At 53.8% G+C, this 26,528-nt stretch overlaps 5 protein-coding genes across 5 annotated transcripts; 4 read left to right on the plus strand and 1 right to left on the minus strand.

Moving 5' to 3' along the window:
- Positions 1-834: 834 nt before the first annotated feature.
- On the plus strand, positions 835-7,449 carry B0H18DRAFT_1115212 (coatomer WD associated region-domain-containing protein; the record flags this gene model as incomplete). Its single annotated transcript, XM_048033235.1, has 24 exons — positions 835-1,354; positions 1,403-1,545; positions 1,605-1,778; positions 1,836-2,067; positions 2,120-2,258; positions 2,313-2,553; positions 2,606-2,761; positions 2,817-3,015; positions 3,064-3,599; positions 3,654-3,977; positions 4,029-4,167; positions 4,208-4,248; positions 4,866-5,046; positions 5,107-5,214; positions 5,280-5,473; positions 5,528-5,692; positions 5,746-6,099; positions 6,151-6,381; positions 6,454-6,603; positions 6,661-6,731; positions 6,782-6,874; positions 6,933-7,144; positions 7,202-7,337; positions 7,392-7,449. The coding sequence occupies 24 exons, from the start codon at positions 835-837 to the stop codon at positions 7,447-7,449; spliced, it is 4,797 nt and encodes a 1,598-aa protein (XP_047898094.1).
- Positions 7,450-11,164: 3,715 nt separating this feature from the next.
- B0H18DRAFT_1115213 (uncharacterized protein) lies at positions 11,165-11,488 on the plus strand (the record flags this gene model as incomplete). The annotated part of the gene is made up of 1 exon (XM_048033236.1): positions 11,165-11,488. The coding sequence occupies one exon, from the start codon at positions 11,165-11,167 to the stop codon at positions 11,486-11,488; it is 324 nt and encodes a 107-aa protein (XP_047898095.1).
- Positions 11,489-14,112: 2,624 nt separating this feature from the next.
- On the minus strand, positions 14,113-14,316 carry B0H18DRAFT_870368 (uncharacterized protein; the record flags this gene model as incomplete). The annotated part of the gene is made up of 1 exon (XM_048040089.1): positions 14,113-14,316. A coding segment is annotated over one exon (204 nt), but the record flags the coding sequence as incomplete, so codon positions are not given.
- A 2,507-nt stretch (positions 14,317-16,823) lies between these two features.
- Positions 16,824-17,531, plus strand: B0H18DRAFT_1115216 (uncharacterized protein; the record flags this gene model as incomplete). Its single annotated transcript, XM_048033237.1, has 1 exon — positions 16,824-17,531. The coding sequence occupies one exon, from the start codon at positions 16,824-16,826 to the stop codon at positions 17,529-17,531; it is 708 nt and encodes a 235-aa protein (XP_047898097.1).
- Positions 17,532-19,259: 1,728 nt separating this feature from the next.
- Positions 19,260-22,082, plus strand: B0H18DRAFT_951818 (uncharacterized protein; the record flags this gene model as incomplete). Its single annotated transcript, XM_048042044.1, has 12 exons — positions 19,260-19,377; positions 19,606-19,618; positions 19,708-19,851; positions 19,892-20,052; positions 20,077-20,404; positions 20,542-20,830; positions 20,952-21,030; positions 21,110-21,211; positions 21,261-21,363; positions 21,491-21,575; positions 21,678-21,783; positions 21,850-22,082. 12 exons carry the CDS (start codon positions 19,260-19,262, stop codon positions 22,080-22,082), a joined length of 1,761 nt encoding a protein of 586 aa, XP_047898098.1.
- Positions 22,083-26,528: the final 4,446 nt, after the last annotated feature.

Consider the following 26,528-nt stretch of genomic DNA (forward strand, 5'->3'; position numbering starts at 1 on the left):
GAGGGCGAGAAAAGCGGGCATGAACCGTTGAACGACCGAAGCCGCAGGTAAGTGCTTGTTCGCTGTTGGCTCGTAGCTCATCGTAAGTATCAGCACAGCAAGGAAAGAAGGCTCCTCTCGCCGACCTCTCGCCCATCAACTCACTCGCCCGTCCTCCAGACAGTCCCATGGGCGCAGAACGGAACTCGATGAGGGCAGCACAAAGGATGAGGAGGAGGACGGAGGCAGGTACTGCGAGGGCGAGAAAAGCGGGCACGAAGGCTCGAGAGCCGCAGGTACACCCTTGTCCGATGCACTAACTACCACGCGGGAAAGAATGGTCCTCTCACCGGTCCTCTCTTTCACCTACGCCTCGTTCGCCCGTCATTTGCTCGCCCGCCGTCTCGCTTCAAGGTTCACTCACTCGAACTCTGCTTCGATCGCCCAACCTCGCGCTCGCTGGATCTCTCGCCGGTTCTCTCTCTCACCCGCGTCTCTTGGCTGTCCCTTGCCGTTCCTCTCACTCGCTCGTCGACTCGCTTCTACATCCTCTCTGTCCGCGACAAATGACTCTGGAAGGCTAGCAAATGGCCTGCCACACCTAGTTGTATGGGGCGGGAGCCCAGAAACGATATCCACAACGACTGCACTCGTCGAGAACGCGACCAGACGTACACGAGGATCGCTGACCGATGCTACTAGTCAGCCATGCACGGCGACATAGCCTCAGAATTGCCGCTGCCTCTTTGCGCTTCATGGTCACCTGGATTATGTCCGCACTGTGCATCGTGAGTTTCCGCTTTGCTGTAGTCGCTGCTTCACTTCATCTTCTAGATCTTAGCTTCGGATGATTAAATGGCTAAACGATCCGCATCTGGAATAGCACGTCGCGCAACTGTGTTTTCATCCAAAGGAGGATCGGTCGTCTCCGCGTCGCAAGACCAAACTGTGCGTGTCTGCGACATCTCAGGTCTAAGGAAGAGCACCCCGAACTCGGCACCAGGCGGCACTTTCGATACTTTCGACACCTTCTCGACCGTCAAGTACGTACTTGAAGGCCATGACTGCGGTGTCAACTACGCGACGTTCCACCCTACCCTCCCTCTCATCGTTTCTGCTGCGGACGACCGGCAAATCAAGATCTGGCGTATGAGCGACACGAAGGCCTGGGAGGTCGACGCATGCAGGGGACACTTCAACAATGTGTCGACAGCGCTGTTCCATCCCAAGCATGAGCTCATCGTGTCATGCGGCGAAGACAAGACCGTACGGGTGTGGGACCTGACGAAACGATCTGCCGTGCAGACATTCCGACGGGAGAATGATCGCTTCTGGACCCTTGCTGCCCATCCCGAGTTGAACCTCTTCGCAGCGGGTGCGTTTCTTTTGATTCTGCGTCCGTCCTGTACTGACGTAGTCGTAGGCCACGACAACGGCTTGATCGTCTTCAAGCTTGAGCGTGAGAGACCTGCCTTCGCTGTGCATGACGACTCTGTCTTCTATGTGCGGGATAAGTATGTACGCTCGTACGACATCAACACCGGCTCGGATCTCGGTCTGCTCAGCGTCCGCAAGTTCGGGAGCCCGTACGTCCCCCGCGAACGCTGAGCTATAATCCTGCGGAGCGTGCCGTCGTGTTGACGATTTCGTCGGACAATGGCTTGTTCGAGCTCACGGCCCTGCCGAAGGATGCTGTCGGGGAAGTGAAGGACTCGTCTACAGACGGCAAGCGTGGAAGCGGTCATGCCGCCATCTTCGTCGCCAGGAACAGATTCGCGGTCTTGAACAAGACCACCCAGGTTTGTCTCGCCTTGACCCAGCTTCAGTATATGGTAATTCATCGATGTGTTCTCTAGTTGATTGAAGTGCGCGACCTGCAAAACTCAATTGTCAAGTCTATCAAGCCACCGGTCCAGACGAACGAGATCTTCTATGGTGGAACCGCGAGCCTCATTCTCAGCTCGGCGACGTCAGTGCTACTTTACGATATCCAACAGCAGAAGAAGCTCGCGGAGAACACTACTCCGCCGGTCAAGTACGTTGTCTGGAGCCCGGACGGTACATTGGTTGCCCTCCTCAGCAAGCACAGTACGCATATGGTATATCTCGCTCTGATGTCTCGTTGATGAGCATTTCACAGCGATCACCATCGCGAACAAGAACTTCTCGCAGCACACCCTCATTCACGAAACGATTCGGATCAAGTCTGGTGCTTGGGACGACTCCGGCGTCTTCATCTACTCGATGTTGAACCACATCAAGTACTGTCTTGCACAGGGGTGCGTACGGCTGCGTTATGTCACGACGGCCGCCCTCATTTGACCATACTGCAGGGATCACGGCGTCATCTGCACGCTCGACAATCCTGTATACTTAACGCGTGTCAAGGGAAAGACCGTCCACTGCCTTGATCGATCTGCACGCCCCAGGACCATCACCATCGACCCGACTGAATACCGATTCAAACTGGCTCTGTTGCGCAACAATCATGAGGAGATGCTGCACGTCATCCGCACGTCCAACCTACTGGGTCAGAGTATCATCGCGTACCTGCAGCAGAAGGGTTTCCCGGAGGTATGCACACATTGTTACTATAGCGCATCAACGATCTGACCACAACTTGTAGATTGCATTGCATTTTGTCCAAGACAAGAACACGCGATTCGATCTTGCGATTGAATGCGGGAACATTGAAGTCGCGTCGGAAATGGCCCGCGCACTCGATCGACCTGAGTGCTGGGAGCGACTGGCGCAGCAAGCTCTGAAACAGGGCAACCACAAGGTATCTGATTTCCGTTCCATTGTATGATGCATGGGTTCTGACATACGCCTTGTAGATCGTCGAGAAGGCCTTCCAGCAGACGAAGAATTTCGACCGCCTGTCCTTCTTATACCTCGCTACGGGAAGTGCCGACAAACTGCTCAAGATGCAGAAGATCGCTGATTCGAGGGGTGATCCCAAGTCTCGATTGCACAACGCGCTGTATTCGGGCGACATTTTGGGACGCATCGCTGTGCTGCGAGACGTCGGCCTTCGTGCGTCCTCCTGTCAGACTTTTGACCACACGGCTAACGTCTTGACAGATCCTCTTGCTTATCTCACGGCGAAGACAAACGGGCTCGACGACATTGCTCTGCAGATCCTCGAGGCTGCTGGCCTCACCGAAGCGGATGTCGATGACATCCCGGCGTTCGGTCCCTCTACGTTGCGACCCCCGCCAGTGGTCACTCCGATTGAAAACCTGACCTGGCCCTCGGTCTTGATCGGTGACAGCTTCTGGGACCGTGCACTCGCTAACGGGCATCTGGAAGACGGTGCGCCGGCACCATACATGAACGGTCACGACACGACAGGTGCTACCGCGTCTTCGGCTCTTGATGAATGGGCCAAGGAAGAGGAGGAAGAGGAGGAGGCCGAAGTGGAGGAAGATGCGTGGGACCTCGCCCCCGATGCTGACGAGCTTGAGCCAGAAGAAGAGGAGGAGGAGGAACTCCCAGAGGATGAGGTTGAGCTGGGAGCAGGCGCCGCACCTGGTATCAGCGAGACGGAACTTTGGATGCGCAACTCACCGTTCGCTGGTGATCACATTGCGGCCGGTTCGTTTGACACGGCTATGCAGGTGGGTGCCACTAGTGGATCCGTGCGTTCACAGCGCTGACGATATTTCTGACAGTTGCTGAGCAGACAGTTCGGTGTGGTCAACTTCGTGCACCTCAAGCCGCTCTTCCTCTCCACATATCGCTCGGCACACGTCTACCTCTCCCCTCTCGCGTCATTGCCGCCCTTGCAGTTGCATTTGAGGCGCAACCCGCAAGAATCGTCTTCTAGCAGAGTGCTGCCTGTCGCTGTCAAAACGCTCGCCGCGTTACGCGCAGAAATTACCGAGGGGTGCCGACTACTTTCTGGTGCAAAACTGCCGGAAGCGCAGGACACTTTCCGCTCTGTACTACGCGAGCTTCTGCTCATACCTATCGCCTCCGACGGGGACGCCAACCTCGTACGTGATATGACTGCAGCTCGGTATACATTGATGCTCATGATTTGTTAGTGGCGGGACATGGTCACCATGTCCAAGGAGTACATCCTGAGTGTGAGCTTAGAAGTTGAGCGCAGACGTGTCACTAAGGACGAGCTAGACAATGCTCGGCTCAGCCTGGACTCGGAGCTTGCGGCGTACTTCACGCACTGTAAGCTTGCAACACCACATTTGCAGATCGTGCTGCGCAGTGCCATTGGACATTGGCGTCTTCGCGAAAGCGAACATCCATGTAATCGCAGCAAGATTCGCCCACCGCCCGACGACTGTTGGAGCTCAATTTTGATCCCGAAATTGTAGCGCAGGTGTGTATAACTTTCTTCTCCATTTGGTCTGTCTTGACGTTATTGTCTGCAAGGCTCGCCAATGACTTGCGGCTATTAAACCGCGTGACGCCGTGGAGATATCCCGCCAACACCAGCGAGCTAGAGTACCCGGGTAGTAGGGTACGTGTACCACTGCCAGTGTAAACCACTCGGGTCGCCGGACTCCAGTCACTACCACTAGTATGTCATTGTAGAATACGAGTTACCTACTAGTTACTGCATTTTGGGGTACGGTAGTGAAGGTTCTACAGTGTGTTAGTAATTCACTTACATCATAAGTCTTTAAGTCTTTCGGATACTACTAGTCTGGTCTGATGGATATGTCATGAGGCTGCTTTATTGTCTTCAGATGCGTGTGATGCAATTCCATTTTTCTTGAACACTGCTTCAGTAGTCCTCAGAATGCTATATGTCACTCAATCCATCTTTTCGTTCGATTATGTGAGTAAATGATACCAAAAGTACATTTGAATTGGATGAAGCTTGAATAAGGGAAATAGGTTTTTCCTGATGTGAGGAACAGCCCCGTAAGAAAGCAAGGCAAGCTCGCGGTTCCGGCGGCGAGGGCGAGGGCGAGGGCGAGGGCGATGGCGATGGCGATGGCGATGGCGAGGGCGAGGGCGAGGGCGGTGGCGATGAAGGAAGTCCAGACAGCGGTAGTGAGCTGGACATTCGCATGGAGAGCCCTTCTCCTCCTGCTCGGCGTACGTGCAATCTCATAAGCTCAGAAGCTCTAACTAATACTGATGTATGTTTGAAATGAGCTAAACCTAAGCCGGCTTACAGGCGGTTGAAGAATCCCGAGCCGGACACGAGGAAGGGAGATGCCCCGTTGACCGAGGAAGAGCAGCACATCGCACAAGCTATCGCCCGTAAGTCACATCGCATCAGGAGCTGCGTGTATCACTACTAACACTGGTGTCTTAACGCACTCCAGCAAAGGGCAAGGCTAAAGAAAAGCCTGCGTCGAAGAAGTCGGTAGTCATTGAAAGCCCGGAGGCCTCGGAGCAGGAGAACGTGTCTGTTCGCTCGGGATCGGCAGAGAAGGAGGATAGGTCTAGGCAGGGGGGAAAGGGGAAGGATGTTGTGCGCGGTAAGAAGAAGGCATATGTGGAGATCAGCGTTACAAGGGTGAGTATTGTATGTTATACGGACTTGAGAACCTGACGTGTTTGTCGATGAAAGGGCAAGAATACGTCCAAGTCCAAGATAGTCGCTTCAAGTTCGGAAGATGAGCAAGATGACGATGACAAGGTGGACGAGCTCGAATCATCGGACGATGACGGTGGCTCCCGGTTCTCGGTGCAGGGAGCAGATGAGGACGGCGTGGATGACTCGGATGATGTGGTGGTAAGTGGTACTTGCGTTCATTCGAAGTGTTGACGTACAGACGCAGCGTGTAGGAGATATCTACGAAGGACGTGAAGAAACACCGTAAAGGGAAGGGCTCTCAAGTAAAGGCTCGAGCGCGCGTCAAGGCTGCAGACCTGCCCATTGATATCCGTCCACTTGTCACCGCTGCTCAGAACTTCCTCCGGCTTCGCCTTGCACTCAAAAACGCGTGGACCAGCGACTCCTCTGTGGCAAGTTCCCGTCTGCTGGACAACATGCAGCTCGTCGTCACTGCCTTGAAGGAGGCTCGTGACATGCGCGACAAGGACGGCAAGAGGGTGAAGAGTATGCGGGTCACATATAATGAAGTGCAGGATAAGAAGGGGCACGAGGGAGATACACTGAGAAAGAATGTCCAAACAGTGGTGAGTTACGTCGTGGGTCTCAAAAATATCTTAAACCTTCATTCTCGGCAGGTCTGGACGGTCGCCTCTCAGTTTCGATTCGACGTAAAGAAGAAAGCGAAGAGCGTGGTCGAACACGCATACGGGCTGAACAGCCTGTCGGTTCAGCAACGGATATCGCTCGCCCAATGGCTCCTCAAAACTCACCTGATGAAGGTCAAGGGTGGCAAGCGTGAGATCCCTAACTTCGTGTTCAGTGACATGAGGATTATCTGGAACGCGAAGGATAAGCTAGACAAGGAGGTACGTACTCTATCACTAGACGTGTTTCCGACGTGTTGTTGCGTCGTGATACCCGCTAATCCAGGCGTGCAGAAATGCTCTGTCAAGTCAGAGCTTCTGTTTAGGCATCCTGCAATCTCGGAGATAATCGTGCAGCAGTGGTTCCAGGGTCATGCCACAGGCGTGCCTGTCGACCGCTTCAGCGCGGTCCCAGACAATCTCATCGCTTTGGTCTGCAACTCGGTAGGTTCCTGTTGCGATGTGTTTTCTGTACTGTGCTTATTATCGCAACGTCATTAGATAGATGCTGCGTTGAGCGAGATAGCGTTCGGGAATCAAGTAGTGTTCACCAACAGGGCCTTCGCACCAAAGTAAGTCATTCTACACTCCTCTAAGCAGTGATGTATTGACCAGTCGCTAGGTGGGACGATCTTATGTCAATACTCGAAGCTACGCAGAAGAACGTGCCCGACTACTACGCTGACATGAAGAAGCAATTGTGGGCTCGTATAAGGTGAGTGCTCTGCGTTTCAGACGTAGGCAATAGTTACTTACTGATAGAATACTCACAGCTCCAGAATTGAAGGCGATGATGAGGAAGATTCGGACCAGGACGACGGGGAGGACTTCGTTAAGTGGACGAAGCTCCAGGACATGGTGCTCGAGGCGCCCACCGCCCCCTCGTCCTCAAACACGGGTCCGGTGTCATCGTCGAGTACTGCGGCGAAGCCCTCGTCCGCCGGCAAACCTACATCGTCAAAGGGGAGAACCAGCGGGGCGCAGGGTAAGCAAACAGTGTACGACAGTATAGCTATGACTGATGGAAGCTTGCACGACACAGCATCCTCGAGCAAGACGGTTCTTCCAGCTGAGCCTGGTGTGAGCAGCGACGGAGAGCAAGCGGGCACAGAGGGACAGGAGCGCGAGTATATGCCTGATACTCTTATGTCTTCTAGGGCTGACATTGCGACACACAGGTAACGAACCTGCTCTGAACACCGATACTGCCCACCCCTGATCGCCTACGCCAGCTGTCTGAACTCCAAGGGTACGACAGCTCATTTATCTTCGCTCTGGGCACTCACCTAAATTGTTTTTATTTTCAGATTACCAATATCTACTCGCGTCTACTATACCCCACGTCCTTGGAGGTAACAATCTACTATGTACGTTGTCTCGCATTCGTTGCTGTGTGCTTGTAGTACGTTGCTATTGAGCCTGTTGTGCTTTTGCTGCATGTATATCAATGTTGTACCAACTATAGAAGCGTGAATGAATGAATGTAAGGGATCAGTGGAATTAATAGGCATTGCTTGAAAGAATTAAGAGCTTGGTCTCAAGCCCAAAAGTAAAAGCTCCTTGAGAATAAGCACATAAGACTTCCATTGTAATGTCATGAATGACTTGGTCAAGGCATTCAAGCTGGGACGTTAGGACTGGTGAGAAGAGCACAAGTAATACTTATGGTCTCATACCCAAGTCCAAAATGCAGCTTTGCTAACTCTCAAGTCTTTCCCAAGAATAAAATGTAAATGACTTGTCTTTCTGCCTTTTATTACTTTAGATTACTTGAGAGCCTCTCAAGACACATGAGTTTTTCCTGATGTCGTACTACTCCGAGTTGGTATGTCGTGACTGTTTGTGTTCGCCGGCTGATCCCGCTGTTTGGCAATGATTGCAGACTCGCGTACGGCCTCTCGCCCAGCCTGAACTTGAAGTGGCATTTTTCGCAGCCACGCTCAACGTTGCTGTCGAGTCACTGGGCCGTCATGGCCTCCCTCCCTTCTCAGTTCGCTGCCCAAGAGCCGCCGGGACCAGGAGGTAGAGGACATCGACAATCACGCGCAACTGAGCAAATTGAAGGCTATTGTATGTCATTTCTTTGGCTTGTACTTCTCGATGACATAGGTTTGACAGGTGCGCAAGTCGCATCAAGTCAAGCTCGTCGACAAGCACACGAGGCGAGACGACTTGGACCCAGTGGAACGGCTCAAACACACGACACTGTCGCAGCCATTACACCAGACAGCGATCACGTGTCACCTGCCAGCGAACCTCAAGCTCTCAATGTTGGCTCTTTGATGCCGCCACAAATTGACGTTGATACTGCCCTGGGATGGTCCCAGGCGGAATGGGACAACATGTGCGTTCAATTCGGACCTACTCTGTGCGTGGCACCCTGCATGCTAATTACTAATACACAAGCAGTCTACCCGCAGGCTACAGGATGCCGTACTTCGAGCCGCAGTCCCTGAATGCAGTACCACCGCCGGTACCATCGGGCACGATGTTGCAGATGGGACTCGGCCCCGGCCTGCTGAGTAACACTGACATGATGCGACCACAGATGCCGTCAACTGCTCCATACAGCGATCAACCCAATCCAATTGCACAGTCCAGTCTCGTGCCTACGCACAGCACACAGCCTGGCCCTCGTCTCATGCCGCTGCAGCTGCCTCTGAGTCAGACCCCGGTTCATCTACCTAATGGATCCCGACAGACCTCACAGCGGCAGCACACGTCACCTCCCGTAGACGACTTGGAGGCGTTCACAAATGTCAACGCTGCCAACTTGAACGCTCGCGGAACCCAAGACAGCACTCGTCACCGACCACCCACCCTTGATGATGGTGAGGAACTAGTACTGTATCTATCATTCACGACACATCTGCTGATTCAATACCGCCTGATCCCTGGATATGGCCCGAGTAGAGCCGGCAGAGAGTGACTCTCACGAAGCTGATCAATCCCTCCTTGACAGTGATGTCCCGCGCAGCATGAATAGTATGGTACGTCTACTATCTGCCCAATACATGTTGAACACTGAGACTTACACAATCATCTCTATCATTGAGATTTCGTCGACGCCAGTTGCATTACCACCGATCCAGCGGATGACTCACCGGTGCGCAACTAGCAGTGTCTCGTCGCGCCGTTCAGTCACCCCTGCTCCATTGGCAACACCTCAGGCTACCATACATTGTCGCACCAACGGCTCAGCAACTCCCCAAGCAGAGATGTCTGCTGCTAGTACTACTAGTAGGAGCACCCCGTCGCCGGAAGATGGGGCTGATGGTATGACTCGCAACCCGGTAAGATGTTGACAATATTAATTGCGCATTCTGCTGACTCATTGATGATAGAACTCATCGCTTGGTCCGCGTCCACGCGAGGATGATAGCGAGGACGAACATACCACCAGTGATGTCCGGAAGCGCGCACGAAAGCGCGATCGAACAAGACGAAAAGTGGTCGACTTGGATGTCGATCGCCAGAAAGTGGTACAACTGGCATATAGTCACTTCAAGCTAGTATTTGAAAGTCCAGTCCAGTCCAGTCTTTTGACCCCTCAGAGGAAAGACTGCGACTGCGACTGGTCCTAGATTGACCCCAAAATGGTAGGACTGGGACTGGACTGACTGCAACCAGTCCTTTGCAGTCCAGTTGCCTCCAAAGACTGGTCCCAACTGGTTGCAACTGCACATGCAGTCCCAACTGGTCCCAACTGGTCCTGACTGGTCTTTTGCCAGTTGCAACTGGTTTGTTCAGCAATTATGTCTGCATGTTTGGTTACAAAGCTTTTTGTACTATTGTAATATGGTATATAATGGTAGGCAATAGTGTGTATCCCATGGGAGCATCATATTTCAGTCCATAATGACTGATACAGGCAAGGCATGTGATGTCAGTAAGGGTGAGACAGGTACACCTACCATATTAGGCATAAGTGGAGGTGCATAGATGGACAATACATGTTGCCTAAATAGGTTACATCATTAATATGTCCACCATGTTGTGCATATCCTATGTATTACTGCTATTTATGACCCCCAAAACCTTCCATTTGGCCATGTACACCAGCATATTAGGGGGGTGGCCAAAGACCAGTCGCAACTGGTTGCAACCAGTCTTTTGACCAGTCCCTCCAATTTCCCCAACCCTGGAAGACTGCAACTGGACTGGGTAAGACCAGTCCTACTTTGACCAGTCCAGTCCAGTCTTTCCAAGGCCAGTCCCAGTTCAGTCCCAGTCTTTTTCCAGTCCATGGACTGGACTTTCAAACACTATACTTCCAGGCTGTCTACTAATGTGTTTATAAGGTATGTAGTACACAAGCCACCACTAGCTAGCCATCGAATATACCCATACCATACCCTCCTAGTCATTTTGTGTGCTGTACTACTTCCTAAGTTCCAATGAATTGGTGTTGACAGAACCACATACCGACTGCCTATCTATCAGTATGAGCTGTCTGCGGGATGAAAAATGTACCATTTACCAGTGCTAAAAGGGAATGCTAAACGGTTGACCTTTCGACCGGGCACTGGCTGAATCCGCGGACAGGTAATCCATATCAAAAAAGATCAGTATACCGGTTCTGTCGCACACGTTGACCACAGGATTAATACCGGTCAAAAAGGGACATGTGCGGGTCGAAAGTCAGACCGGTGCAATGAACCGTTGAACGTGCGAAAAACGACCATTGTCCGGACGAAACCCGTCCGTTATACGGTTGAATGAACGGTTTCGTTTCGACTGGTACTAAGCACCCAGTGGTATCTCATGGTATTTGAACCCGGGCTCCCGCAGAAGCACGTCGATACCGTCAGATGGGCTCCTAATGACAACAACGTGAGACGGTCCCAGTTGCATACGAGAGACAGACTGGATGACTATCCGTAAGGATTTAGAACCGACCGATCGTCTCTAAACGAGTTATAGCGGAGCTTGAATTGTGTTTAGAACGAGTTCTAAATCCGTAAGACGAGTTTAGAACTTACTGTCACGTCCTAAATCAAATACCATGACTCCTGGTATGCGTGCTCTCTCCGGGCTGGACAGCGATGATGAGCTCGAGGATGAAGAACGCCTCCGCCTCGGACTTGCCGCTGCACTCATTCTGGGTGCCCTCGACTCGCGACTTACTCGGGCGACAAACCACCGTCAAACCTACCTCACATGCCCTGAGCTCATGCCCGATCCACGAATCAACACTCCATGGCAGCGACTCTGGGAGAGCCAAAATGACCGCGCGTTCATCACGACAATGGGGATCGACGTCGAGACCTTCCACTACTTGCTGCACAATGGCTTCGCCGAAATATGGGCTACGACTGCCATACCCTGAACTGACACCAATCCGACTGGACGGCCACAACTTGGTCGCCGTTCACTCGACGCGGCGGGTGCGCTTGGCCTCTATCTCCATTACCTTAACTCGACCATGCTCGAGAAGACGTTGCAAGAGCTCTTTGCTCTTGTGACAGGGACGACAAACCAATATCTCAAGTTTGCACGGCTTGCTCTCTTGACGACGCTGCGGAACATCCCCGAAGGGAAGATCAAGTTTCTGTGCATACATGAGTTCCATGAGCTGTCGAAGCTTGTACAGGTGTGTGTGCTTGGTATACTGCCAAGACACTGTTAACAGGACTGCAGCGGCGCCATCCGTTGCTCAATGGTGCGTTCGGCGGCATCAATGGCTTGAATCTGGCGACGCAAGCCTCGGATGATCCAGCGATCGAGAACACGACCTATAATGGATGGCTGCACGATCATTTCACGAGCTGTGTGCTCGTATTCTCAGCCAAAGGTGAGCCTGCCTGTCTCAATTCTCAATTGTCGCTGACAGTGCACAGGGGTTATCATCTCGTGCAACCTCAACACACCCGGTAGCTGGCATGACGCGAAGGTCGCAAGGCCAATATACGAGCAACTGCGCGACAAGACCCCCAAGGGTTACTTCCTCATCGCGGACTCGGCATTCCCGCAGGGCGGCACAGAAGTTGCAGGTCAGATCCATTCCCCTCGGAAATCTGGCGCTGCGCTGCCTAGGGATCGGACCGAGCGCGCAGCAGCTATTGCATACAACAATCAGCTGTTGTCGTATCGGCAGACTGCTGAGTGGGGAATGCGGCAGCTGCAAGGCTCCTTCGGTCGCCTCCGCATCCCTTTAGATATCAATGACGATGAGGGGCGAGGAGACCTTCTGGAGAACTGCGTGCGAATGAATAATGTACGTGTTCAGCGTGTTGGGATAAGCCAGATACGCAATGTGTATGAACCCTTATGGCGAGCGTCGGAGGCTGCAGAGCTCTGGGAGTCATTTGAGCGGATGCTCATCAGGGACATTCGGCGCGGAGATCGTGTTGCACGTTTTCATGTAGTGGAGCAGTGACTCCTCGGTACATATTCACATGGGTATATTCAGTCTGATGGTCTAAGTATGGACATGAATGCGAGCCAGTCTATCAACACCGAAGTCCAGTACGAAGAAAGTCGCGACAAACAATGTGAAAAAGATCAAATATAAGGCTGTAGACTACGAGAAGTGAGGAGGGCATAGAGCGAGATGAGGAGGGCATAGTACGATCACGTATGTACAACTTGATGTCCGATGGCGAGTACTATTGTATCAGGGTATATGCAACTTACTGCAGATGGTCCGACTACGGCTTTTTGGTCAATGACATGCGACGTGCGATGCGGCGTCGGCGCGGTGTGACAGTCACCTCGTACAGGAGGTCACCTCCCTCAGGGCAGTTGTCCAGATCTGCCACAGCTGCTGCTGCGAGAGCATGAAGACCAGTGTCAATACCGGTGTCCGATGGCACTGGTACATGCGAGAACATACCACTGAGTGATGGGACACCACCATTCTCGGCCGAGGGAGCAGGGAGAAGCTCTGAGCTCCTACGACTCGGGTCGAGTGACACCTGACTCAGAGGTTCGTTCCGCGGACGCAAGGAGACGTAGGCGTCGCCCAATTGTTCTTGCGCAAGAGCTGCCAGCGCCGCGATCTGCGTGAGGTCTGGTGGCGGGGACTGCGGTCGGCGGCTGGACCAGTTGGAAGGGCCAGCGACCGCTTGTGGGGCGAGTGGCTCGGAGGCAGCGAGAACCTGGCTGGTTGACGACATGGCTTGATAGTTCGAAGCTGGGTAGAGGCTTTGGCCACCAGTGGAATCAAACAAGGAGAAAGAGGGGCCCAGGTACGTGTCGGAGGCTGCGGACGAACATGGCAAGCCGAACTGATCAGGATCCCGTCGTGTCGAAGGCTCCCACTGGCAGTCGTCACGGCGGCGCAGCTCCCATTTGCAGCGCTGGAGCTCGTGCTCAAGACGATCTGCGCGACGTGTCTGCTCTGCAAGTTGCTCGAGGAGGGTGTCTGTGCGGTGAGTTCGGCTCTGCATCTCACTGAGAAGCACCTGAAGGACGGTGTTCTCCGTCTGGCGAGCTGCCCGCGCCTCATCCCGTGCCGTCTGAGTCGTAGGATTGAATGCAGTAGCGATGTTATTGAGGAGGTTGTTCGAGATTCCAGACCGCGTAGGGCGACTCGCAAGTGGCCCAGACCCTGCACTGGTATGCGCTGTAGGCCCGGGTGTGCTGATAGAGGGACCAGGATGGGGGCGACGAGTCAGGGTGCTCGATGCGACTGTTGCACTGGCCTTGAGCTTTTTGCGCGGCGGCATGGCCACACTATCTGGATCTGGTTTGACCGCGGTTTCCTCTTCGTCAGTATCAAAAATCTCGATCACGTCGTGTTCATCGTCCTGCGCACTGCCAACACCATCAATCCCATTGTCGTCGTCGTCGAGTGGGCGGACATGGGCACGCTCATTGATCGTGTCCTCGATGATCCATGCTTCCTCGATTCACCACGGCACCTCAGCATTGCCAGTAGGCTTGGGAGTGCGGGCGAGCTGTTTGAATCAGGTAAGTCAAAACCAATTGCTCTCAACGGCGAGACTAAGCTCAACTCACCTGCTCGAACTTTGATCTAAGAGGCTTTACCTGACGCTCAGGGCAACCCTCCCTCAGTGCACGCTCGTTGTAGAGCGACCTCACTCGTGCCCACTCATCCGGTCCCAGCGGCAAGACATTGCGCACAGAGTCCATCATTGTGCGGTAGTCAGTCTCGGTATACGTCGTAGCACCTGGCTGGCGGCCACGCAGCCGCGGAGCAGGGGCTCCCTGTGGCGAGCGGCCACACTTGCGTGCGGAAGGTGCGGCCGGGCCCTTGGCTTTTGACGCAGGCTTTGATGGGAGGCCGCCCTTGGGTTTAGCTCGTGCCTTCGCGCTGGCAGGCTTTTGGCTGCGGCTCGGAGGCTTCGCGGCTGGTACACGCTGCGAAAGGATGTCTGAAACCTCGGGGAACTCGTCATCGTCACTGCGTGGCTCCTCCTTCACGTTGACAGTGGGCCTCTGTGGCGGTGGCGGATGGTACTGATTAGGCAGCTGGGCTGGCTGTCGGTGAGTGTAGTCACCGTGATGCGGCGTGCCAGTTGGTGCTGGTGGCTGGAAACCTGCTGGCGGATGCGCAGGTATAGGCTGGATTCCCTGGAAGCTATGGTAAGGCTCCGCCGCGGTGGTGGAATGATGGTGAGAGACGGTGTAGTAAGGAGTGGATGGGTTATGAAGTGAGGGGTAAGAAGCGGGGCTATACAACCCGTGAGGCTGAGGGTAAGTCGGTGTATGCATGTCATGCGACTCTGCGGTGGGATGGAGCACAGCAGGTCGGGCAGTGGGAGCCACAGCAGGCCTAGGTGGCTGGGGAGGCCAATATGGTATGCTCAGCTGCGACTCAGTGTATGCTGCAGCCATGGAACGTACCGTAGGAGGCCAATCTAGGCCTTCCAAAGGCGGGTCCTCAACGCGATCTGACTCGGAGTCCGACGTTGCCCGGGCTCTTTGCTTCCCCGCTGCTTTCTCTGACATTGGTAATCGACGTGCCATGGTATAGCAAGATAAATGAGTGACAAAGTTCAATTCACGAAGGAATGGAGTTTGGACAGAAATTGGGAAGGTTGAAAAAGATGGTATGATGTTGTTCTCACCCACTGTGCTGCAGTATATATACATTGACACCCAATGAACCCCTGGCCGTCTCTGCACGAAGGCAGTCCAAATCACGACTGTCTGGGCTTTGCAGAGTACAGTATGTCTCAGTCGAATTTGCACTTTTACGGCTGCTGAAACAACCTACCTGGTCCTAGACAACAGGAGGTCGCTCTCGTCGTGCCTCGTCGAGCTGTGGTAGCACTCCGTTTGAAGGCACCACATGCCATTTGCAGTCCAGGCTGTAGAATCCCACTGCGCTCGTCTCCCCATACATCGCCTGCAATAGCGCCCGCAGTGGCTAGACCAAATATGGAAGGATTTGATTGACTTTAGGAATCAGTGCGACACCAGCGCCGGGATTTAGCTCGGGGGGGTACCCCCCGAGCTAAATCCATGCCTTTAGGTCTGTTCCAGGTCTCTAAAGTTGTAAATCACCGCTACGCGGTCGGCAATATATTTTACAAATCTTGATCTGATTCATGCCGTGCAGCACACTCCGTACTATACCTTTTGCGATATCGGAGTGTGGACAAATTCAAACTCAACAGCTTTACAGTGGTCGATGCTCGTGTTTAGAATGGCTGATTTAGCGTTTAGAACCCTGAAACCACATCTAAAGCCTTACGGATAGTCATCCACTCGATGCAATCATCCGCGCGCCATTCTGCCAGTGCGTGCTCGCGACGATCATCAGATATAAATCCAGCATTCGTACACTTGATATTCCTGTGTGATAAATCTTCAACGACGACGGGCACCGTACATATTATCCTGCAGGTCGTACCCAGAGCGGGTTGTGTAGCATAAGTTGCGCGTAAGACTGCGAGATCATGTCTACTATGGCAGAGTTTGAAAGGTTCGTAACAGACATCAGCGCGCATCCAGCCTGTAGCCACCCATACTATCAATCGGAGAACAGGTCCACACTCGCAGCTTGTGTCACGCAGCATATATGCTTTCCTATAGCATACCTTCTGGACTCCAATGCACTTTTGTTCTGCTCTACGACACTGCTTGCCATTTCCGGAACTTCCGGATGACGTAATCTGCTGTGGCTGTACCAACTGTTCCCCATTGTTCATGCAGGCTTCATCGACTGGCCGCTATCTACGCGAAAATGCCCAGATCATCAATGTAGGCCTATCTCGCAGCCAAGTACAAGGCTAACACGGTTCTCTCGCACTCATTCGAACCCAAGAGGGCCCTTCCGAGCATTCGCGCCAGCGAGTGGTTCGCGTGCCTACCTCGCTCGTCTCTACGCCTCGACGATCGCGCCTCAAGGTCCCCAACCGCTTCCATTCACCGCCTGCGAGCCACATTCACCACATGCCCGGTCCGCGCCGTGCGAGCGCCCGACACTGAGCCTCTCGGTCTTCGCATCGACCCCGCTCGTCTGGCGACTCAGCCACTGGACCGCTCAAGGCACCACACTCGCGCGGGCGACCCTCATAATTTGTACCGAACTGTGAGACCACGGGGCGCTCGATACTAGCAGCCGCTCCGCCCTTGTCAAGTCAAGGCTAGAGGTCGAGCAACTGCGCGCGCGTCCTCTGCGCGATGGCAAGACCAACGTGTCAATACCTGCGCCAAGGCTCCGGCAGGAGCTCTCACCCGCTGCGTGGACAATGAACGTGCAGCGCATCTGCAAGCCCGACGACCAGGTCCCACCGACTCGTGCAAGAGCAAGCGCAGAGGTCCCGCTAGCTCTGTGGACGAACGGCGCGTCTAGCGCCTGCAAGATAGCCCTGCAAAACACGTCGATGCCCACAACTAGGCACCTAGGGGATGCGCCAACCAGTGTGTGGGCGAGCCAACGCGAAGGGACGAGCAGGGAGGTTGACGGACAGAAGAACAGCTGTAGTCACACCGACTCTGGTGAGTACTACTACAGTCCAATCTCCTCGCCCCCGCACTCGCGTTACGCACCCTCGTCCTTGCTCGACGCGCATCCCTCCCCTCTCGACGCGCCTACGTCTCCGCCACGCGCCCACTCGCCCATGTCTTTGTCACCCTCTTCGCGCCTCTGCTCCCTGACCGCCCTCGAAGCCATTCGCGCGGCAGGCCACCGGGTTGTGCGGAACTACTACGCGCCCGGTAACGACTCACACAGCCTCTCCTACTGCGCTTCACAGCCCTGGAGCTCCATGCACTCTGCCGGTACCCCGTCGTCTCCTTTGTATTTGCGCGCTCTAGGACCCTTGGACTCCCTTACGCTGATAGCTCGCAAGTTGAGTACGAAGCTGGATACCGCTGCGCGCTTCGTTGCCTACCCGCAGCCGCCAGCTCCCGGTGCGAAGACCATGGAGTCCGCGCATTATCTGCTCGCGAGTTAGCCGAGACACCCGTCCCAGTGCGCAACGAGGCACGCGCAGAGGCTGCCCCGCCACTCGCTAAGACGAGTAGCTACGAACGATCAAGCCGAGTACGGCCTGGGAGGTCAGCAGAGAGGAGAGAGGGGTCGAGGCAACCCCGGCGAGTGCCCCGCCTGTCAATTCTCGCCATCAGCTCCTCCATCTCCACACCCGATACTCCCGCCTCTGCTCAATGAGTCTGCACCCTCCTGCTATACTGGATCACAGATTAGGAAGTACATTAGTGTACCAAGTTAATCTGACCTGAGGTACTTCTAAGTACCCTTGTTAATCCACTTTGACTGACAAAGATGCCTGTAGCTGGTGGAGAACTTCGTGTACTACTTTGTGATGTTTGTCCAAGTCCATACTGTATATTAGGATGTCGTCTAGATATACAGCTACTTTTCTGGCGGCAATGAGATTGACAAAGATGGAATTCATGAGCATCTGGAATGTTGCTGGGGAATTGGTGAGGCCAAAAAACATGATGTTCAGCTTGAACAGTCCGCAGTTGGTTACAAACACTGCTTTCCATTCATCACCCTCTGTGATACGGATATTGTTGTATCCCCAGCAGACATTGAACTTTGTGAAGTACTTGGCTTGGCGTAGCCGATTGACTATGTCGGTAGCAAGTGGGAGCGGGTATCGGTTCTTGATAGTGACATTGTTTAGCTTACAATAGTCCTGAACCATCTGAAATTTGCTGTCCTTCTTTTTGACGAAGAAGACAGGTGAAGCGATCAGTGACTTGGAAGGCATGATGTAGCCTTTCCGGAGGTTCTCTTCTAAGAATTTGTCTAGTTCTGCTTGCTCGTTAACTGGCATTGGATACACTTTCGACTGTAGCGTCTCAGGCACATCTGGCTTTAGGTTGATTGTGTGATCCCACAGCTTGTGCTCGGGAAGACGTTCTGAGTCTGCATCAGGAAATCATGCAAACTGTCTGAGGGCCATCTCAGGGGCTTCAGAAGGCTTCAGAAGGCTTCAGATTGCCTCAGATTGTTTCAGAATATCAGCCCTCATGACCTCGAGTTTTTTTGATGCTAACTCGTCAGACAACATCCTCAGAACACTCAGACTGCCTGTCAGACAACTCAGCTTGTCAGCGCAATCAGCCAGGACGTAAGAAATCAATTAAATCATATATATTGTCATTGATCACTACTGCTGTACATGAGAATGCTAGCTAATTGCTATGTATCGCATGCTTGTGCGAGCTACCAGTGTCCGCACATGCGTGGGGCTCGCTCCCGCTTGGTGTGTTCGTACTCGGTGGCCTGGGCTGGAGTGCGGCACACTTGTCCTTGACGGGCCTATGCGTGTCGGGCCGGGACATGCCATGTTGTTGCTCGGTGGGCCCTTGCATGCCGCGTTGGATGCAACTGTTGCTCATTGCGGTCCTGCTCGTGGAACTGCGTCGTGCTGGGCTTGGGCACATTGTTAACTCGTATTGGCGTGCGGCAAACTGATTCTCGTACCAATGGGTGTCAGGACGTGATGCGTATCCGTAGGCGGATGGCTCTTGCGAGTGGGTCCGTGCGCGGTATGTTGAGGCTCGTCAGGCTGGTTTCCACTAGCGGGCCTGCAACGCACTCGTCTTCACCGTGTTCCTGCTTGTGCCCGTTGAGCACGTGCACACTGAGGTTGTCACCGTTGTGGTCGTCGTATGAGCTGTCACACGATACCGCCCGTGCGTGTTGCGCAATGACAGGGTGCCTTAGGATGCTTGTTCATTGCACTGTCCTGCTTGTTGGGCTGGGTCCCGCCAGGCTTGGGTTTGTTGTATATCTGATGTGCGTCGGATTGGCTCTTGTCATACCCGGTGCGTGACACATTGCGTCCATGAGCGGCTGACTCTTGCTGGCTGCTCGCATGCACGGCATGTTGAGGCTCAACCAGTGCATGCATACCGGGCTCTCGCTAGTGAGCTGATGCTACTTGACACGCATACGCCAGGGCCGTCTCCACTGGACTTGTACTCGTCATGCGCGCGCACACCATGAACAGTCTTCAATCGAGCCCATCCTTGGCTTACTGATGTTGTCTGCAGGTCGAGGTGTTAGGTGCGTGCACACTCACCTGGGACGCCAGCCTGGCCAGCCACGGTCTCCTTCCCTCCAAGTCCAGAAGGCCTTTCTTTGCGAATCTCCAGCGATGCCCCTGATCACGCTGTCGTTGGAGCTCGTTACAACCGAGTATCCCGCAGTTTTGGGGTGCGGCAAGCCGATGCATGGAGAGGCAACAGTGAGGTAGAGGAGGGGCTACAAGGGGAAGAGCTGAGAGCGACTCGGACTTGGTGACTCACACGAGCAAGTGCACGTGTCTTGGGCGCTTAGCACTGGTCGTGAGTGTGGCCTCCACGTCAACATCGACTCTGCGTCGACTCAACTTCATGCAACACTGCTTGGCGGCCTCAAAACACACGCAAAATGTGACGGGGAAGCGAGGACAACACGGAACAGGGGCTGGCTGGCTATGTACGGGATAGTACGTACGGGTGAGTGCAACATCCGCATTCTAGATATCCCTGCCTGCCTGCTCTTTCGCGAATTGCCTGCCTGCTCTTTCGCCCTCTCCCGCCCTCTTGCGCATCAGCCCGCTCGCGCACCCACCCACTCGCCTGCCCACCCACTAACACTACCTCTCGCCAATGTTCCCTTTCGCCCACGCATTCTCTCTGACCGGCAACTCCACCTGCCCGCGCCTGGCCATCTGTTCGCCCACTTGTCCCGACCCCGACTGTCTTGCCTGCCCTCCCGTTCACCCGTGGACCTACCACTCGCGCAGCACCACCTGCCAGGTGCAGGGCGAGTCGACCTTGACGAACGGATCACCCAATTCCATGCACGGTGAGTACCTCGCGACTCTTTCATGGATGTGGCATTGGCACACGAGCGGGCGCCTGGCGAGGACGGGCACGTGGCTGGCGGGGACGGGCAACACTACGGGTGTAGGCACGGTGCACATTGTCGCCGTGAGCACGCAGGGGAAAGACCCGGCACGGAAGCACGACCAACGAGCGGACCATGCATGGACGAGGGCACACGGACGGTGGGCTCGCTAAGTGCACAGGCATGATACGCACGGCGGCGGCAAGCACGCAGGGCAAGCCGATGAGCGAGATCACAATGACCATTGTCAAGCTCACGACGACGACAAACACCAGCCAGCCCGTCGTGACCGACGAGCCACTCATGCTCGCAAGTCTCGAGCTCGCACGGTCGCCTCCCTCCACACCTGGCTCCGGGATCGCTACAAGTGGGATGACCCCATATGTTCGACGAGGACACCACCACGCAGGACCTCATACGAGATATTGTCGCTGCGCGCGAGGAGGCCAGTCCAACTAGGGAGCTTCAAGACTGCCGCAGGTTCATGACGAGCCCCTCTATCTAGGTATCTGACACCAGAGGCACCATCCGCACCGTCCATGCTGCCATGCCTCGCATGAACACCACCACCCTTGAGGCGTTCCGTGAGTTGCACTGCCTGCTGCTGACACACCGGCAATGAACCTGTCTTCCGGAGCGCGGCTACGAGACGCCCTCCCGTAGCGCGCCCCATGACTGTCACAGCCAGCAAGTATCTCAATGGGGAAGCGACAGTCGATATTGGCATAGCACCGTACAAGTCCTGGACTGGCGAGCGGTCTTGCAGTGCGTTTCACGCGTGTTCTCCTTGTAATGCTCGCTCACCCGTCCATAGCCACGCAGATCTTTGGTGTGCTGGGTCTTGCTGCGCTGGTGTCCACTCTCTCGCCAACGATGAACAACACAATCAGCCCCGCACACGACTACAAGCCAAAATGGTGAGCACACATGGGTGGCGGCGAGTGGGCAAGTGGCACATAGCTCAGTGATGCGCAGGGGCCATATCGAGTGTGTGTAGGTGTGTGCATGCATATGTGCAGGTGCACGAAATTGTACTCTCTGTAGTGCTAGTTTTGTACAATGTATTCTAGTAGATCATAATGAATGGGAGTTCTTCGGATCATATACAATTGTGTATACGGGTGTCGAAGTGTGACTTGGATGTAACAGTCTTGCAATCCTGTTGGTTCATTTGACCAACTGACGAGCCTGACACACTCTGAAAATCCTGAGCTATCTGGCACTCTGACAGGTCACTGTCAGCCCGGCAGATGCTCAGGAATTGCCGAATTTGCTGATGTGCCTCCAAGAAGACTTTGGCGAAGTCTCGATAGTGCTCTGGCACCATCTCCTTGAAGGTCTTCTTGGACTTCTGCTGATTTGCTTGGGCTGCCAGTGTGGTTGAATATGTTACACCTGTGCAGCACCAGAGCTCATCGGCCCAGTCATCTATAACTCTATGCTTCTTCCACTTGTGCTGGAGTTTCCTCGTCCTGGTGATCTTCTGAAAGGGGGGATCATCATTCTCAGACAAGACCAGCTCCTGCGGTTCCTCGTCGAACATGACTGTACCCTCCTTCCAGTTGATGCTAGGATTCACCTCTCTCAGCCACGGGATACCCAGTATCATATCTTCCTTGTTCAGATTCATAACTAAAAAATTGCACACCTCATCAAAGCTACCTATTTGTAATCTAAGACAAGCATAGTGAGTGATGCTACCAGCTTTGTTCTTACTGCCATCAATGTTATACAAAATGATCAGATGCTTCATAGGAATGGTAGTTACATGATTTTCTAATACAAAACAAGAGGAAATGAACAACCCCGTAGCGCCTGAGTCAATCATGGCAGCTATTTGCTTTTCTTGATGTTTTCCAGAGATCAATACATCAATACATAAATGTACATCTCGAAGCTCTGATTCTGGTATAGTACAACTAGCTATGCAAATAGAACCGAAGAAACACCAATACCTGTCCCACAACCACAATGCTGCTGCCACAGTAGCATGTGGTCAATCTAAAAAGCCTTCTTGAGGGCTTCAATCTGTGCCACGAGCTCAGCCTGCTACTTGAGCATCACACTCATGATGTCAGCCATCTGTGAGGTGGCCGCTACCGTCTTCTCCTTGCTTGTCGACAAGGAAGTTTCCGGAGAGAAGATCTCCTCTGCTTCCTTGTCCATAGAGGACATCAAAGACGTTGCAGCTGCAGTTAGTGCATTGCAGGGGTACGCCCGACCCACGCAGGTTGTGGGTAGGGGTACTCGCGGGTAGTGATCTCCGTACCCGCATACCCACCCTGCAGCCATGCGGGTATTGCCAAAAGAGGCAAGCCTGTGAGCACCCAAGCTCACGGGGATGCCCCAGTTCCCCAGGCCTGCCCCTCCCTTCCAGCAGGTCGACTCACGCATGGCTGCAGGCGCAGCAACACCGTGCCCATGCGCACAACGAGCACCCATGGAAAAGGCCCCGCGCGCAAACCCGGCTGATGAATGCACCACAGGCCTGGCCGCAGCGATGAGCAGACAGCAGGTGTGGACGGTGGATGGATGGCAGGCACGACATCAAGCGGACGGCGGGGAAGGGTGAATGGGCAGCGGAGATGGGCGAGGGCGAGGTCGAGAGCCAGGTGAGTCCTGCCACATGCGAGTGGGCTCACTGACAGCAAGCACAGCACATGGTGACATGCAGCGTGATGTGCACAACAACCACGAACATGCAGGGCCAATGCCCTGCATGTAGGCACAGCTGACGAACAAGCGGTGGGCGGGCGGCAACACGTCAACCACAAGCGCACTGGGCAACTGCCCAGCACACAAACACGACCGACAAACACACGCAAAGCGAGCCGGCAGGCGTGCGACCTGGGTGACAGAAGAGCAGGCACGGACAGGAAACCGGACAGTCATGCAAGCGAGTGGAGGGCAGGAGAGCAGGTGGACGAGTAGGTGGGTAAACGGGTGGGTGAGGAGGTGGGGTGGGAGGATGGGCAGGTGAGCAGGTGGACGTACAGACAAATGGGTGGGCGAGCAAGTGGGAGCGTGGACAAGCAGGAGGGCGGGCACAGGGTTGTTGAAGTGAAAGAGATTTAGAAGGGCTGTAAAGCCAGTGGAAGTGAAGGACTAGTAGATGGAGTGAACAGACCTATCCCAGAGGGAGGACTCTGATGCTAGGCAGGCAGAAGAGAGGAGAGATTGTTATCCATTAGGGGGGAATCATCCCAGTATGTATACATGTCTGGGACTGATCACATGCTACATCAGTAAGCAGATCAGTAATCACTAAGTCCGAGTTTTAGGGAAATGAGTAAGCCTTAACTCCAGAGATAGGGATATGCATAAGTGTCCATGTGATCAAGGAATGTACTGGAAGGTCATGGAACATGCCGGAAGGGAGTGGAATGATCCAGAATAAGTCTGGAACAGTGTAGATCGGTCTGGAGCGAGTCACAAGATGAGTCCAGACAGAGTCCATCAAAAGAATGTATGTAATACTACATCGCAGAACACAAGTCCATATATGTACGTAACTGATAAGATAAGATAACACTGGAAAGTCGGAAGTTCAACAGACACCCCGCTCGACCTGCTAGACGTGCTTAGCAGTGTCCTCGAACCATCCTCTACCGCCGCAAGAACGATCGAACAGCCTAAAACCCAAGTTTAAGGGTTAGGTTGTGAGCTAGTGCTCAGGGTGTCATGCTTCGCGTAACATAAGGTCGAACTGATCTTTACGCTCCGTCTGCTTAGACGCAGAGCATACCCATCCCCACCCACTACCTCCCTGGAGCCCATCACATTGGGGCTCCACAGACACCACGGACTACCGAGTACAGGTCGAGCCCAGACGTCACGGGCTACCGGACCTAGTGAACCTCTATTGGAATGACAACCTCCAAGTCTTCGAGTACAAGCAAACTGAAGATGGAGTAGACACCTACGCCAGTGTCCTCGTTCGAACCCCAGAAGGAGAAGGAAAGAAACCCGGGTGGTCATTCCTCCCTACCGACGTCTCCACTGCAGACAACCAGAAATTGACACAGACCTTCCTTGACGCCAACACCTGGATTTGACCTCATTCATTCTGAATATCTTCTGAATATTCCGCTTTTTTCAAGTCTATACAAGCCCTCTTGACACAGTAACAGTCTGCACTGACACCGCTTACTAAGCGCTCATTAAGCGCCCATTGCCGAAGCGGACTTGTTGTTGAAGTGGGACCGTGACGCGCGCACTTGTGATGACACAGACACGTGACTGACAGATGGACTGTAACGGATGCACGTAGACTACAGCTACCTCAGTTGAGTACCACGAGGACACGACTGAGGTAAGCTTGTTTTGACTGTATTTCTGGACTGCTGAGCTGATGCTGTATTCCTAGACATTGTAACTTGAACAGGTACAGTAGTAATATGAGTCGAGTACCACGAGGACGTGACTGAGACATTGTAACTTTAACACTTGTATACAATTGCAGCCCTGCATTTGTCTGCAACTCAGCTCACCCAAAAGGGATTTTGGAGCAATGTCATTGGTTGAACCACTGGCAAACCTTGCCTTCTAAGGGAATCATTGAATCTCAGCTCCCCATGCCGAGTTTTTTCATGCCCAATGTGGTCAGCAGCACTGTCTAGACTCTTACTAGAGCACATTAAATGTGGAGAAATCTCGGAATATTGACTTTCATGCAATGCTCCTTGCACACAGGTATGGAGGTCCAAATTAGGTATCCCAGTGCTTGTTCACAGTGTACTGACCATGGCAAGTGATGCAGAGGCATATGTACAAATGTTGTTTTGCATTTACTGCCCTTACTGGAGAGTCCTACAGGCTGACAATCTTATGCAGGGGTCTATGGTTATGTAACGGGATGTTACCGTATGGACGTGTGTAATCCCGTTATGGACTTATTGGATCGATATGCTTGTATGTATATACGTTTGCATGTGTTTGGCGTCGTACCTTTATAGGTCGTCGCCCGGCGAGTTGAAGGACAAGTCCTTTAACTCGTCGTCCTCCGGATACATCGCACTTCTCAATGGAGATTGGTGCACTGTATCTGCGGGATTGAGTAAGGCAACGTTACACTTTTTTACAGTCCTTCGATAACTTGAACTTCCACTCGGAAGGGCGCTCTATCAGGGAACTGCACGCTACGTAACAACCCCCATCACAACATTCATCATTACAAAACCTAAATCGCAACAACCGCGTGATAGTCGCGGACACTTTCTACCAAGAAAGAAAATGGCGGACCAAGCACCTGAGTCCCCCTCTCCAAAAGGAGCTAACTCGCCCGTGGATCCACCCCAATTGGGTGGATCACCGAAGCGAGGTGAACAACCTTATACGTCGAGAGTATCGCCGAGAGGAGCTCGCGTGTTTAGTGACGAACGATTGGTTGCGTCACCAGACAGCGGAGCCAGACCTCATTCAGCGAGGATATCTCCGGCACGTCCGGAAGGAAGCGGACGTGTCCGAACGCCCGAGGAAAAGAAGTCGAGCAACGCCAGTAAATCTGCACGCTCGACGTCAGCCAAACCGAAGGGTTCGCCTGGGTCCCGTCGCGGGACTCAGTCGGGCGCATCGGCGATGATCCTGGCGATTCGAGGCCATGCTAAGAGACTCGGAGCAGCCAACACGGAGGCTATCGAGGCTCTTCAGCGTGAGTCCGAGGCCAAGTTCATCCAGCTAAGAAGGGATCTCAACGCGGGAGTTGAAGATTTCATGAACGAAATGGTCAACTACGTCGAGGCAAGAATCCCGAACAAGCCAGGAGGAGAATCGGGAACGGAGGCCGACAACGAGACAGACGAACCAAGTTCGTCGCCTCGGAAGTCGAGTCCACCCATGAGCAAAGGCAAGGAGCGTGAAAGGCCGGAACGAGCAGAAAGCATGTTCGGCGGATGGGGGAAGGCTAGGCCTACGACTGTTGAAACTGAAGACGAGTCATCGAATGATATACCGACGCAGCGACCGCCGCCAAGGACGCCCCCAGCGGCGACCTCGACACCGGCGCGGCCGGATATCAACGCGGATCCCAACATGAGTTTCGCAGCAGCAAACTTGGTCCTCCCCAAGGGAAGGAACGAGTCGG

This window comes from Fomitopsis serialis (genome assembly GCF_022376445.1).
Source record: "Fomitopsis serialis strain Sig1Antser10 chromosome Unknown B0H18scaffold_7, whole genome shotgun sequence".
In the NCBI taxonomy this organism is placed as follows: domain Eukaryota; kingdom Fungi; phylum Basidiomycota; class Agaricomycetes; order Polyporales; family Fomitopsidaceae; genus Fomitopsis; species Fomitopsis serialis.